The sequence below is a fragment of the Didymella exigua genome (assembly GCF_010094145.1).
Source record: "Didymella exigua CBS 183.55 unplaced genomic scaffold M421scaffold_3, whole genome shotgun sequence".
Taxonomy (NCBI): Eukaryota; Fungi; Ascomycota; class Dothideomycetes; order Pleosporales; family Didymellaceae; genus Didymella; species Didymella exigua.
In genome coordinates, this window is record NW_022984777.1 from 1,311,345 (window position 1) to 1,324,076 (window position 12,732).

The 12,732-nt window shown below is 56.0% G+C and overlaps 9 protein-coding genes across 9 annotated transcripts in view; 7 read left to right on the forward strand and 2 right to left on the reverse strand.

Annotated features, from left to right (window-relative positions):
• Window positions 1-259: 259 nt before the first annotated feature.
• M421DRAFT_416636 (60S ribosomal protein L7) lies at window positions 260-1,501 on the forward strand. The gene is made up of 3 exons (XM_033591141.1): window positions 260-388; window positions 575-919; window positions 973-1,501. Exons 1-3 carry the CDS (start codon window positions 268-270, stop codon window positions 1,254-1,256), a joined length of 750 nt encoding a protein of 249 aa, XP_033453290.1. The 5' UTR covers window positions 260-267; the 3' UTR covers window positions 1,257-1,501.
• M421DRAFT_255420 (uncharacterized protein) lies at window positions 935-1,832 on the forward strand. The gene has a single exon (XM_033588643.1). It carries the CDS (start codon window positions 1,301-1,303, stop codon window positions 1,760-1,762), a length of 462 nt encoding a protein of 153 aa, XP_033453291.1. The 5' UTR covers window positions 935-1,300; the 3' UTR covers window positions 1,763-1,832.
• A 381-nt stretch (window positions 1,833-2,213) lies between these two features.
• M421DRAFT_255510 (uncharacterized protein) lies at window positions 2,214-2,985 on the reverse strand. The gene has a single exon (XM_033588644.1). It carries the CDS (start codon window positions 2,845-2,847, stop codon window positions 2,383-2,385), a length of 465 nt encoding a protein of 154 aa, XP_033453292.1. The 5' UTR covers window positions 2,848-2,985; the 3' UTR covers window positions 2,214-2,382.
• Window positions 2,986-4,171: 1,186 nt separating this feature from the next.
• Window positions 4,172-5,497, forward strand: M421DRAFT_53271 (uncharacterized protein; the record flags this gene model as incomplete). The annotated part of the gene is made up of 2 exons (XM_033595096.1): window positions 4,172-5,159; window positions 5,223-5,497. The coding sequence occupies 2 exons, from the start codon at window positions 4,172-4,174 to the stop codon at window positions 5,495-5,497; spliced, it is 1,263 nt and encodes a 420-aa protein (XP_033453293.1).
• A 196-nt stretch (window positions 5,498-5,693) lies between these two features.
• M421DRAFT_255291 (uncharacterized protein) lies at window positions 5,694-6,518 on the forward strand. Its single transcript, XM_033588642.1, has one exon. It carries the CDS (start codon window positions 5,890-5,892, stop codon window positions 6,367-6,369), a length of 480 nt encoding a protein of 159 aa, XP_033453294.1. The 5' UTR covers window positions 5,694-5,889; the 3' UTR covers window positions 6,370-6,518.
• Window positions 6,519-7,051: 533 nt separating this feature from the next.
• M421DRAFT_52944 (N-acyl-phosphatidylethanolamine-hydrolyzing phospholipase D) lies at window positions 7,052-8,335 on the forward strand (the record flags this gene model as incomplete). The annotated part of the gene is made up of 2 exons (XM_033595066.1): window positions 7,052-7,242; window positions 7,300-8,335. 2 exons carry the CDS (start codon window positions 7,052-7,054, stop codon window positions 8,333-8,335), a joined length of 1,227 nt encoding a protein of 408 aa, XP_033453295.1.
• A 201-nt stretch (window positions 8,336-8,536) lies between these two features.
• Window positions 8,537-9,415, forward strand: M421DRAFT_416639 (DUF1304-domain-containing protein). The gene has a single exon (XM_033591142.1). It carries the CDS (start codon window positions 8,619-8,621, stop codon window positions 9,102-9,104), a length of 486 nt encoding a protein of 161 aa, XP_033453296.1. The 5' UTR covers window positions 8,537-8,618; the 3' UTR covers window positions 9,105-9,415.
• A 672-nt stretch (window positions 9,416-10,087) lies between these two features.
• On the forward strand, window positions 10,088-10,944 carry M421DRAFT_98195 (uncharacterized protein; the record flags this gene model as incomplete). The annotated part of the gene is made up of 2 exons (XM_033598587.1): window positions 10,088-10,093; window positions 10,156-10,944. The coding sequence occupies 2 exons, from the start codon at window positions 10,088-10,090 to the stop codon at window positions 10,942-10,944; spliced, it is 795 nt and encodes a 264-aa protein (XP_033453297.1).
• A 1,504-nt stretch (window positions 10,945-12,448) lies between these two features.
• Window positions 12,449-12,732, reverse strand: part of M421DRAFT_89335 (uncharacterized protein) — a gene marked incomplete at both ends in the record, with an annotated part of 1,278 nt that continues 994 nt past the window's right edge. The window contains one exon of the mRNA XM_033597762.1: window positions 12,449-12,558. Within this exon, the coding sequence (XP_033453298.1) occupies window positions 12,449-12,558 (110 nt within the window). The remainder of the gene's footprint in view (window positions 12,559-12,732) is intronic.

Here is a 12,732-nt window from a genome sequence, read left to right on the forward strand (position 1 = left end):
GTATTGTTTCACTGCTGACAATCTCATAGTCATAGAGCTCAATTGACTAATATCGAGGCCACTGTATTGTTTCACTGCTGACAATCTCATGGTCAAAGAACTCAATTGACTAATATCTGCTGTGTCGTTTCACGGCTGACAAGTCAACCGCGGCAGGGGCCGGGCAGGGTCTGCGAGGCTTGGCGCCCCACTCGCTAGCATAAATTTCGCAGCGAACTTTCCAATTTCGAACTTCGACGGCACGATACTTTCGCACCGGACACCACAATGGCAGCCACGACCGTCCCGACGCAAGACAGCATCCTCGTCCCCGAGACGCTGCTGAAGAAGCGCAAGTCGCACGAGAGGGCTCGTGAGGAGCGCGCGATTGCGACAAAGGAGAAGCGAGGTACGCGGCACCAGTTGCCATGAACGAACACGAGGAGCAGGCGGTCGCGATGATTCTAACTACCAACACATCGGCTAGCCTACGGGCAATGTTGCTGTCGTTAACCATCTTTCGGGAATGATGCGATCGCCCCTCGTCGAGTTCATGGCAAAGCTTGTCACCCGAGCAAAAGCTGACCATGCATAGACAAGAGCAAGAAGAAGCGCGAGGTCATCTTCCAGCGTGCTGAGAAGTACGTCAAGGAGTACCGCGATGCCGACCGCGAGAAGATCCGCATGAAGCGCGAGGCCAAGAAGCAGAACGAGCTCTACGTGCCTGCGGAGAATAAGCTGGCTTTCGTCGTCCGCATCAAGGGTATCAACAAGATCGATCCCAAGAAGCGCAAGACTCTGCAGCTCCTCCGCCTGCTGCAGATCAACAACGGAGTCTTCATCAAGCTCACCAAGGCCACCTTGGAGATGCTGAAGATTGTCGAGCCCTTTGTTGCGTATGGTTACCCCAACCAGAAGTCCGTCCGCGAACTCATCTACAGTAAGCCAACTCACCTAAGCCCTTCACACGAGCCCCACTGACTGGTCCTGCAGAGCGTGGATACGGAAAGGTTGACAAGCAGCGCCTGCCGCTGACTGACAACGAGATCATCGAGAAGAGCCTCGAAAAGTACGGCATCATCTGTATGGAGGACCTCATCCACGAGATCTACACCGTCGGCCCCAACTTCAAGCAGGCCTCGAACTTCCTGTGGCCGTTCAAGCTGAACAGCCCTAACGGCGGCTTCCACAAGAGGAAGTTCAAGCATTTCGTCGAGGGCGGTGATCTGGGCAACCGGGAAGACCACATCAACGAGTTGATCAGGCAGATGAACTAGGTACGATATGTAAGGGCGTTTGTGTAGAGCTGAGCTTGTGTTTCATGCCAGCAGCAACTGGTTTGGTCGGATATACCACGGGGTCATGCATTGCAGCGGCGTTTGGGAATGGGATGGGCCCTGGCACGGGCCGGAAAGGTCGCCAGAACGACTTCACGAAGTTCACGTGCAGAGAAGCATGTACAAATTTAGCACTTCCGGTTTCGCATGCCTCATGGGGCACCGAAACACGACACTCATTTTTGGACTGGCGGAGTCAATTCTGCATGCGTGCGACTCGAGTAGTGACATGCTCCCACATTGCAGCACCTGCGCGACGTTCCTCGACGGAGGTAGACCACCCGTGGTCCCTTGCGCGGTATGCCAGGCACCGAAATATTCGCAACGGTCGTCGTCATGGCAGGCCGGAATGTGACATGTCAAAACGCAGCACACTTCATCAGCCGGACACGAGGGCCTGTTGCCTGCCGCAGAATCTGGTCAAGGCTGCGAGCCATGACTGGTGATGTTTGACATTGAGCTCAACACCAATACTTGCATCGCCACCAGTCTAGCTGACAGGCCGAGCGCTTGGCTGTGGAGGTTGACGCAAGTGGCAGGTTCAACCGGACACCAAAGTCACTATTTTCTCTCAGGTGGGCGCATGATTACGGAGTGTCGCGGGCGACGTGCGTCCGAGGGGCTGGGATTGCCACTCTTCGACTCACGAGGTGACGATGCGTTCTGCTCGTGTGGGATGCACGCCAGTAGTGCGAGATGGAAGCCTGCGGATGGGCGCGGTGTATGACGCCCACCAACGTCGACCTGCTTGCCGCCATCGCTGAGCTGCGCGCAAGCGGCTGCACTGAAGTTTGAATTTGGGTCGATTTGCAGAAGCCAGGCTGATCGGGGACCCTCATCCCTCATCATCAGCGCTGCACGCTGTCGGCGCCGGTCGTGATCGTGACCCCCGCCCGGTGGAGTCACGAAGGCCAGCAAGGCCTGATGCCCTCGATCCCTTGGGCCAGAATGCCGTGGGATCCATTTGGCTCTCAATCCGACATGGTCGACCGCGGCCTACGGCCGAAAACGGAACAACGTCGCTGCCCATGCGCCCACGAGCTGCACGCATGTCTGGCACAATTTTTCACGCGGGCGCGAGAGGCGGGCGCGCGCCTCCAGAGTCCCAACGTGAGACTCGAGCCGAGCCTGTCACGATTGCAATATGTTTTTCGTCTGCACGGACCGGCTCTATCCATGGAGGCTGGGCCGAGCACGGGGCAGGGCGACTCGAATCGAAGGGAGTTGCACGCCGGCGCAGATGAGACTTGCAATTGCTGGCGGGGCGGTGCGTGCCTGTCAGCCGGCTGCTGCATGCCTTGGCCTGTTTGGGGGGGCCAGTGAGAAGGATGGGGACGGCAGCCGGTTTGCACGGAGAGGAGGCGACAAGAGCAGCCAGCCCACCCTCGCTGATACGTGGCTCGCCCCAAGGGTCATCAGATGGTACCCTTGAACCGTTCATTGGACTGCGTCTCGGGCGTGCAAGAGGGTGCAGCAATTTGTGCCTGGCGACGCAGCCAGTGCAGCGACGCTCAGCGCAGCGCAGAGTCATGGCGGGCTCTCGACGGGACGTGACTGGTCGCCCGGCGCGCTTTTCGACCTGGCCTGGGTTGTGCCGGGCTAGACTGTGTGTGGCCGAGTTTTCACCTTGTGCACGGCAGATGAGTGGACAGCGAACGAACGATTATTAGTTTATTACGCAGACGCGACGGGCCTGTGCTGGGCCTGCGAGGGCTTGCGGGCTTGGAGGAACGGGCTCGTCGACGGCCCCTTCGCTAAACGGCCACGGCCGGGCAACCAGAGCACATTGCCAACGAGCCCTGTCGCTCCCTTCTCTTCACCTCTCCACCTCTCCCATCCTCACCCTCCCAAACCTTTCCGGTTGCAGGCGCTGCTCGTAGCGACTCTCGCCGCTGAGCCATTTGCTGTTTCGAACGGCCGGGCTGACTTGACGGTCCCTCTGCAGCAAGCGCACGCTCGGGCACCCCTACACGCCTCCGGAATCACGGACCTACGGCTCTCCAGCTGTAGTGCATCACCTTTGCCTGGTGACTGCACCCTCCGCCGCCGCCGACACCGCGTCTCTCGCAAACATCCACGGCTGTGCTGTGCCCACGCTGGTGTTTGCCTGCTCTTCCCGCTCTTCATTGGCACCGAACGCTGCACCGTCGTTCGCTGGTCCCCAACCAAGTTTTCTCCGAGCCCTGTCGACTTGGTTGCAACTTGTTCTCCACGACCACCGTGCGCATCGTTTTTTCAGCTCGGGTTTTGGACTGCATTGCATCTGAGTTTCGGTTCTGAGCGTTGCTCTTCCCTTCTTCCGCCTTTTCAGGTCGCGCCTTCCCAGAGGTCCTAGCCACGGTTCCTCACCGGCACTCCCCAAAGACCTCTACATCACCGCGGCGATCTATTTACTTAGACCTCGCCCTCTTCGCGTTTCAGCACTCACACACGCGCTCTGACTGTCCTAGCCCGCACAAATTGCGTCGACTATTTGGTCCCTGCTGCGATACCGCTTGCCGATCGCACACCGGCTCACACTCGACGTCGACCACGGTTGTCTGGCTGAGACATTATTCCTAGTACCTCTCGACGTTTGTCTTGATTGTTCCACTGCGAATCCATACATCATTTGCGACAACTCTCCTTAGTGCATGACCGGAGTATTCTAGAGCACCGTTCACGCTCACAAAAGAGCTCGCGCTCACCACCCTACGACGGCATCAAACGAAGGAACTGTACGTCACACGACGGCATTGAACGAAGGAACTGTACGTCACACAGCGAGAGCGAACACGACCTTGCTGGCGAACGAGACTGATCGATCACGCAGGTCGTCGCCAGTCCTTCGTTCTCCACCACACCTCCACGCCAACATGCCGTCCTTCTACCCCAGGCACCATATGTCTCGCCAGTCGTACACGCCACCAGAGTTCGTGCCCAGCTACCACTCCTCCTGCGGAGGCATGCCCTACCAGCACAACGCCTACTCTGGTCAGTCGACGACGCGCCAGCAGGACGACTACGACTACGCCGATCGCTACAGTCAGCTCGCCATGGCCATGCCTCCCATGTACCCGCAAGCCGGCACATATATGGCTCCTCCCAGCATCCCTCCACCAAGCTCGTTTTACGATGCCGGCAACACCCTGCCGCCGATGCGCACCCACGAGCAGGCCATGCAGCAGCAGCGTGCACAAGAATACAACCAGCGCGCCCAGCAACCTGCGAAGGAGGAGAAACCCGTCGGAGGTGTGTCAGCGAAGCTGGACTACGATATGGATGTGATGACTGACTTTGTCCGCGACATGGCATTGCAGCTCATCACTCCCGGACGCATGGAGCCCACCTCCTTCCGCAAGTGGGTGTACCAAGTCCTGTGCGCCACAAGACTGCCGTCTGCCACCATCGTTCTTAGCATGTCATATCTGTCCACCAGGATGCCGATGCTCGGCCACGAGCCCAAGACCGACACCCACCTCTACCGCCTTCTCACCATTGCGCTGGTGCTCGGCAGCAAGTTCCTCGATGACAACACGTTCATCAACCGCTCTTGGTCGGAGGTCAGTGGCATCAGGGTCGACGAGTTGAACAGGCTGGAGATGGAATGGCTCAACGCTATCGACTACAAGCTTCACCGCGAGACCACCGAGCACCAGGGCTGGAACACTTGGTCAGAGACCTGGAAGGAGTACCAGACTCACGCCAGCCGAAGCAACAAGCTGAGCCCCATTGACACCGCGGTGCACCGCCGCTCATACAACGCCAACAAGCCGCTGCCCGCCCTGCCTATGCAGCAGGCCTACCAGCCGCCTGCGTACGAGCCTACGCCCAAGTCTGCCATGTCTTCCTACAGCTACAGCGGTTACGCTCAGTACGACCCATGGAGGTCGTCCGACCACTCTCCCGCATCCGCGCCAACCACAGGACCCACCACCCCGGAGTACTATGGTGCGACAGGACCCTGGGCCCCCGCTGAGGGCTACTCGCGTCGCACCATGTTCGGCTTCCCTCCCCTGTCTCAGCCAGCCCACCAGCACCACCAGCAGCCGACCAACTACGGCCCGCCTGCCTACCAGTCGCAGTACAACGCGTCTGCCTGGAACCAGCACGGTGTGAACTGTGGCTGCATGTACTGCGCGCAGAGGCACCAGCCCTACTTCATGGCCTCTGGCTTTGGTCCTCAGGCTATCGCAGCCTAAGTGATGCACCATTACGACGCCTTCAATTCCTCCATTACATATTCGACGCTCGACTTTAGCTCGACGACCTGTTTGTCCAAAAGTTCCTGTTCTCTTCCGCGCTGTTATTCGGTCTACCGTTTAGACCTCCCGGCCACCGGATATACGTTCGTCGCATCCACTCCGAGTCAACCGTCGACTCGCATGGCACTCAATTCTTGGCGCGCAGAGTTTTGCCCCCGCCACCTGCACGCATATCGGCGCCATCCCGGATCTAACGAAAACGCACGCACAAACTGCGATCACATTGCATGATAGATTTTCCATTTCTCGACCAAAGGTTTTCGTTCTTTTTTTTCTTTTCTCCTTTTCTCATGTTCTAGACATCGACTTGTTCTGGGTCTTGGGCGCACATGCAGCGAAATTGTGGGTTGGCGTTCTGTACTTTGGCCAGCGCGCCACAACGGTTTCTGGGTCGCTTGGCTACATGGCCGCTTCTAGCGCGATTCCTGCACAGCCTTTTCTTCACGATTGTCTTTCACACATGTTTACTTCGGAGGACACTTGTGCTTAATGGTTTCTTCTGCGAGGTTGGTTTTGGTAGCACAGCCTGCCACTCCTCGCTGGCCTTCGACTTCGACCGTTCTCTGACAGGCTGCCTTGGCCTGCTGCACCGAGATGACGAAGGCCTTTCACGTTCCCGGTTACGAACTCTCGATCGTCGCCTTCCGAGCCGGGTTGTAATTAATGGCATCAGATCTTACGAAGGGCGTCCTTTCATTGCGCGGCGGAAAATACCTATTTCTTCAGGGCTCGAGATACCACACAGCATAGTTTCGGGCGACAGGCAAAGGCCTGTTTGGTGCATCACTGCGACAAAAGCAGAGTCCTGATAGTAACATCAAAATACGAAAAAAAGATATCGGAAAGCGGACGCCGCAGGAAAGAATATTTCAGCTTCGTTTCGCAGTGATTTGACTCGAACATGCAGTGATTTGTGACTGCGCAATCAGCCACGCTCGACTCTGCGTCAATCTACTGGGCCAAGACGCTGGCTGCTGGAGAGTGCGCAGAGTCATAAGTCGGCCTCTCGTCTCACCCAACTCGCGTCAGCACTCAAGACCACAGCCTTGATATGCAGCACCCTTGCCGAGCTCACGATGCAGCCTGAGGGCAGGCCCGCGGGCGCCGATGCGTTCGCGCCATGTCGGACAAAGAGACTGGCCGCTTCCGCGAACGAGGTCCAGGCGCATCGGCACTGCAGCCAATCACGAGCATGTATTATTCTCAGTCGGACGTCTTTCGTCCCTACGTCAACACTATCTCCGACAAGATGCGTTGTCTCCGCGACCGCGTTCTTGTGGGCGCGACCCATGCGGCGCACTATTCGACTTGCATCCTCCGCTTATTCAGTCCGTCTTGGGAGCTACGATTGAGTGCAGATACGCCTCCATGACGCTCCGGTCATTCAGGCGCTTCCTGAACACAAACACAAACGCGTACCACAGATATCATTCACGCAAGCAAACTCCTGGACCTTTCTGGCAGAGACCGCAGTTCAGCACCACGGTCAAGATGAGCTCGATTGGCGGTGCGGGGATTGGCGCGGGCTTGTATGCCGCGGTGGGCAATCCAGGGCAGGTCTTTTCTCAGCCTGAGGAAGCAGCCGCGAAGGCGCATCACTTAAGGAACGGCAAGGGGTTCACAAATCCGTGGGATAGTTATGGGGAGATGAGTGCGCTGTCAATCTTCTGGGGGATATTCTCGTACGTACTGAATCATGCCTTACCACGAGGGAAGAGTGGACACTGATTGTAAGACAGCCGCAGACTCACAGGCAAAGCAAACAAGCCGGATACCACACCTCCGACCGTACCGGTCCAAACTCCCAGTTTCCTTCCCACCCGCCAGACACCGAAGCTCAGAGCTACATGGCTCGGCCACGCATGCTACTACGTCGAGTTCCCCGGCGGGCTGCGTGTGCTCTTCGACCCTGTGTTCGAGGACTGCTGCGCGCCCATCAACATCAAGAGCCTGAAGCGCTTCACGCCACCGCCATGCGAGCTGGAGGATCTGCCTGCTGTGGACGTGGTCGTTATCAGTCATAACCACTACGACCACCTCAGCTACCCGACACTGCAACGCATTCAGAAGAAGTTCCCCGAGGCGCACTACTTCGCACCGCTGGGTAACAAAGCATGGTTCCACAAATGCGGCGTCGACAAGGTCACAGAACTCGACTGGTGGGAGAGCCGCTCCGTGACCCTCGAAGCCGTCGCAAGCTCCGCCAAAAGCGCCCGCACAGGCTCCGTTTCCGTCGCCGACGGAGCCGCGCAAGGCGGCATCAGCGCCACCATCTCCGCGCTGCCCTGCCAGCACGTCTCAGCACGCACGCCCTTTGACAAATGTAAAACGCTCTGGGCATCCTGGGCCGTCGAGTCCGGCGGCGCCAAAGTCTACTTCGCCGGCGACACGGGGTATCGCACCGTGCCTTTCCTGCCGGACGGCGTCGACGACTACGGCCCGGAGTTCGCACACCTCCCTGTCTGTCCTGCGTTCAAGCACATTGGCCTGCATCGCGGCCCGTTTGATCTCGGCCTCATCCCGATCGGCGCGTATCAGCCCCGTTGGCTGTTCAGCAACGTGCACGCTGACCCCAAGGATGCGGTTAATATCTTTGTCGACACGGGGTGTAGATCCGCGCTGGGCATGCATTGGGGCACGTGGGTGCTGACTGAGGAGGAAGTCATGGAGCCTCCACAGAAGCTGAGGGAGGCGCTTCGGTGGAAGGGTGTCCAGGAGGGGAGGTTTGGGGTTGTTGATATTGGCGAGAGTCGCGAGTTTGAGAGCGGGAAGTAGGGAGTGGGCGTCTTGTAATACTCTTCATGGCTAGGGGATGGTCTTGTTAGTTGAGTGTACCTCGTAGTCGTGTTCGTTCATGCATCATTGTGTCTAGCCTAATTCGGCAGCTGGACCTGGGAGTACGCATAATTTATATACTGTAGTATCGAGCTGTTTACCACACATTGCTAACACTTGTTAAGCTCTTTCAAACAAGATCGTCACCTAATAGGCATGGAGCAGGGGATACTTATTAGTTCATACCCCTGGGTCCGTATTGAGATATGAAGTACACGGTAACATGGTTAGCGTAGCGTTTCGTATCGTTGGCTGTCTGCTCATAGATCACAACAAGACCCGTTCCAACTTCACACGCTCACAAACCATCAACCACCACAGCACCCAGCTCTCATCCTACACCAGAATGACGTTCCTGGCCTCCGTCACCGTCTTCCTGCTCGCCGCGCTCCACGCCTACATCATGGCTCTGGAAATGTTCCTCTGGACCTCACCAGCCGGCCTAAGAGCATTCGCGCTCAAGCCCGACTTTGCCGCCCAAACAAAAGCCATGGCCGCCAACCAGGGCCTCTACAACGGGTTTCTGGCCGCCGGCCTCGCTTGGTCTCTCGTACACCCCAGCGCCGAGTTCGCGCCGCAAATCGCACGGTTTTTCGCGGGTTGCGTGCTGGTGGCTGGTATTTATGGCGGGTTCACGGCGAATAGAAAGATTTTCTTTGTTCAGGGTCTTCCGGGGGCGTTGTGTCTTGCTGCGGTTATCTTCGCGTAGGCGGGTTTGTGGACTTGGAGTTTTGTGGGCGGTCGTGGGGTATTGAGGCTGCGGAGGTCAAGGTCAGAGCAGAGAAGGTTCGGGTGCCATGGCCCGCGTTCGAGGTGCAATCAGGTTTGCAGGGTGAGCGGACTGTTGTATCAAAATCTATATGAGGTTATTCTCGCTGCATCTTTACTGTAGATATAGGTTTTTCTGCGATAGTCACATAGGCCTGCTTGTCTGTCGGACATGCATCAGCTCTGATTGTATTGCACGTGAGATTTCAGGCAACAAGTTCATCCGCAAGTTTGAATACATGTTTCTTGCCAGATCTGTTCATCACACATATGACCTTGCATATAAGTTCTGACACCCACTAAACGCTCTATTCGATGAAGAAATCATACAGATGCTCCAGGACGCTAGGCTGGCGTCAAGAAGCAATCACCAAAGTTACATACTCGGGTGACTCTTATGCTAAAGCACACCTGTCTAGCCAGAGCTTGGCGCGATACGTATATGTGAGACGACGCCCTTGGTAAGCATTAACAACGTACCTTATAATCGCTACTTCGTCGTTCTCGAATTTCCCCAACGATGTGCTACTCGAGATACTCACACATCTCAAACAAATCAGCGACACCACTCAAGACCTCACTCCGTGTTTGCTAGTGAACCGCCGTTGGCAAGAGATCACTACGTCTCTTCTATACGAGAACGTCGCTCTTACGCAGAGTAATCTGATTCGATCTGTGAGCACCTAAATGTAGAGGAACATGCAGCGTGTGTTTTCTCCATCACGACGTCTCTCCAGCCGTACGAAAACCTCGAGCAAGTCTCACTGCTAGTTCCCTTACTCTCTCACTTCTCCAACCTCCGCTCTTTCTCCTCCTGGCTCAGCAAAGGGCACCACGACATAATTCCGTAATCGATTCTAATCCCGCTCGTGGAGGCGTTACCACCGTCCTGCGCGAACCTCGAACTTGATACCTTCGGCTTCGATGCACGTGCGGAAGGAGATGCAACGCACCTCTGCGACTCCCTTCGTGGAGTACTTCCGAGAATGCAGCATGTACGTCTCCGCATGCGAAGCTGTGAGGCACTTCTCACCGATCCCTCGATACCAGACCAAGCTATAAGCCTCCCGCTTCTCAAGTCCTTCATCTACACCTGTACCCGACCTCCCGGCATGCCCTTGCCTACATGCCGCTGTCCAGACCTACGTCCCATAACGCACGACCACCACGACCTCCTCTGGACCACCGTCACCCGTAATCTGCAAAGACTCGTCGCAACCCCCAACGCCGCCCCCACCAACGCGCAAATTTACTCCTTCACAACAACTGATAGAAACGACAACGATCTTTCTCTCTGGCAAGCGCACATCACGGCCGACATGCGTGAACAAACTAGTCTCGCCCTCCCCCACCGCGCCGTCTGGATGGAAGCCCTGACACGCGGCTCGTGTGTGCTGCGGCTCCCCAACGCAGAAATCATGAGCGTGCCGGCGGATATCGAGGCCATTGCTGAAGGCCAGCTGTGGCGCGAAGTGCGCGGGGGTGTGAGACTGCCGGCGGCGGTGTTGACGGATGCACACGCGGGGAGGGCGAGTTTTACAGTTGGATGTGAGGAAAACCCGCTGGCGTATCTGAAGACTAGTGTGCAGTGGAGAGAAGAGAATCAGTGGAAGAAGTTGAGGACGTGGGCCAATGAAGAGAGAATGGAGGTTAGGCTGGTGGGTGCGGAAGTTAGGAAGGGGAAGGACGAGTATCTCTCGTTGGAGATTGTGAGGGAGATCACGCCAGATGGGTGGAGGAGGGTAGGCATGAACGATGTGTTGGAGGAGATTGGAACTTGATGGTTGAGAGTTGCTTTGCTCGCAGTATCTAAGGACCTGGATTACGTTGAAACGAGATCCTGCCTCAGAAACAGTCCGACACAACCTTGCCAAGCTGATGTAGAAAGCTGTGAAGCCAAAGCAGCCCCAGAATGCGGTTTTGAAACGCCCGCTGGACGTAGAATCGGATGTTACCATGAGTTCAGAAACCTCTGTTCGTACGCAGGACAGCACCACTAACAGGTCGAAGAGGGTAGCAACATTCGCGACAGGCAGTGCAACAGCAGCTCACCTGAGGTCATCGACAACAAAGCGCTCACTCACATACATTTTGCGTTTACAACTATTGATTTTAACAAGCTCGAGCTGTTTGTCGTAGGCTAAACCGGCGGCCCCGGATCATTACAAAGAGTCTACAGCCCTAAAGTCACCTACACTGCAGACGTAATTTGCCATTGACGGCTGAGACGTCAACGACCCCGGTCCAACGAGGACTATCTCCAAGTACTCTGGCCTGTACTGCTTCTCGTTGGGCACGGTCCATTACATCGTTGGGAGCCTTGCTGACGAAGTAGGGCTTTCAAGGCGTCCATACTGACGGGGAATGGTAAGTGCCTTTTCCTGCTTCGGTGTCCGAGGTCTCATGCACTCACGCGGATGCGGTTCCAGAGCCCCAGATAGAGGTAGTCAAAGAAGATATGGCAGGAGTGTGGTAGGATTCGGAGGGAGGCTGTGGATGAGCGCGGGCATAGTAGTACCGAGCATAAGAGAGGAGGGACTATGAACGGCAAGGGTGCGCAGTGGGAGATTGGTGAGTCTAGCTATGAAGTTTTCGTTAAGTAGATGAGACCAATGGTTATTAGATTCTGATGCGTACCGGTAAGATTTATATGCTGGCGAAGTGTGAAGTTTTCACCTACCGTTTTGATTCACAGCAGGTAACATTAGTAAGGTAAGTCTGCATTCAGAGCTCGTTCAGCTACGATGTACATTTACTTCGTGTTTCTTCTGCTTCGCTCCCGCAATTAAATCCACAATACTCTACTTCGACCTGACATCAACTGCGAAGCCTGGCTCCTGTACACCCGCTATATTTTACTTCCCAGGCTGTCTCATAATTGTCTTCAAAACAGCTTCAATAAGTCTTCTATAACCCTTGAAATTTTACCTTCTTGGTAGCACCTTGTAACAGTAAATATCTGCTGTCCCATATTCTTGTCCTTTCACTGTATTTGCAACATTATCACTAAAAGGCAAGCAAGACACGACAATATTAGTTTGTCAACTACATCTACAGCCCGGAAGCGAGTACGCAAGACCAACCCAACGTAACAACCGCACACAGCACACGCTTCAAAGCTCAAGCAGCAACACACATATTCTCTAAGTTTTCTTCTATTCCCATCTACAACAGACTATCGATATAATTAAGATTACGCATTACAATTACCCAGAACCCATCCAGTATCACCGATACATAGGAAATCGCGCCTCGTCACACACCGAATTCGATTACAAGCTCACTCTACAGAGCAGCGAAAGCCCAGCCGAAGATACCAACGGCACCAGCGAGGAGAACAGCGGGAGCGTTGGCGACCGCGGCGCCGGTGTACTCGGGCACATTGGGGCTGGTGACTGCGGGAGGAGCTGCAGGAGGAGCCGCGGAAGGGGCGGCAGGAGGAGCCGCGGAAGGAGTCGCAGGAGGAGCAGCAGAAGGAGCAGCAGGAGGAGCAGCAGGAGGAGCAGCAGGAGGAGCAGCAGGAGGAGCAGCAGGAGGAGCAGCAGGAGGAGCAGCAGGAGGAGCAGCAG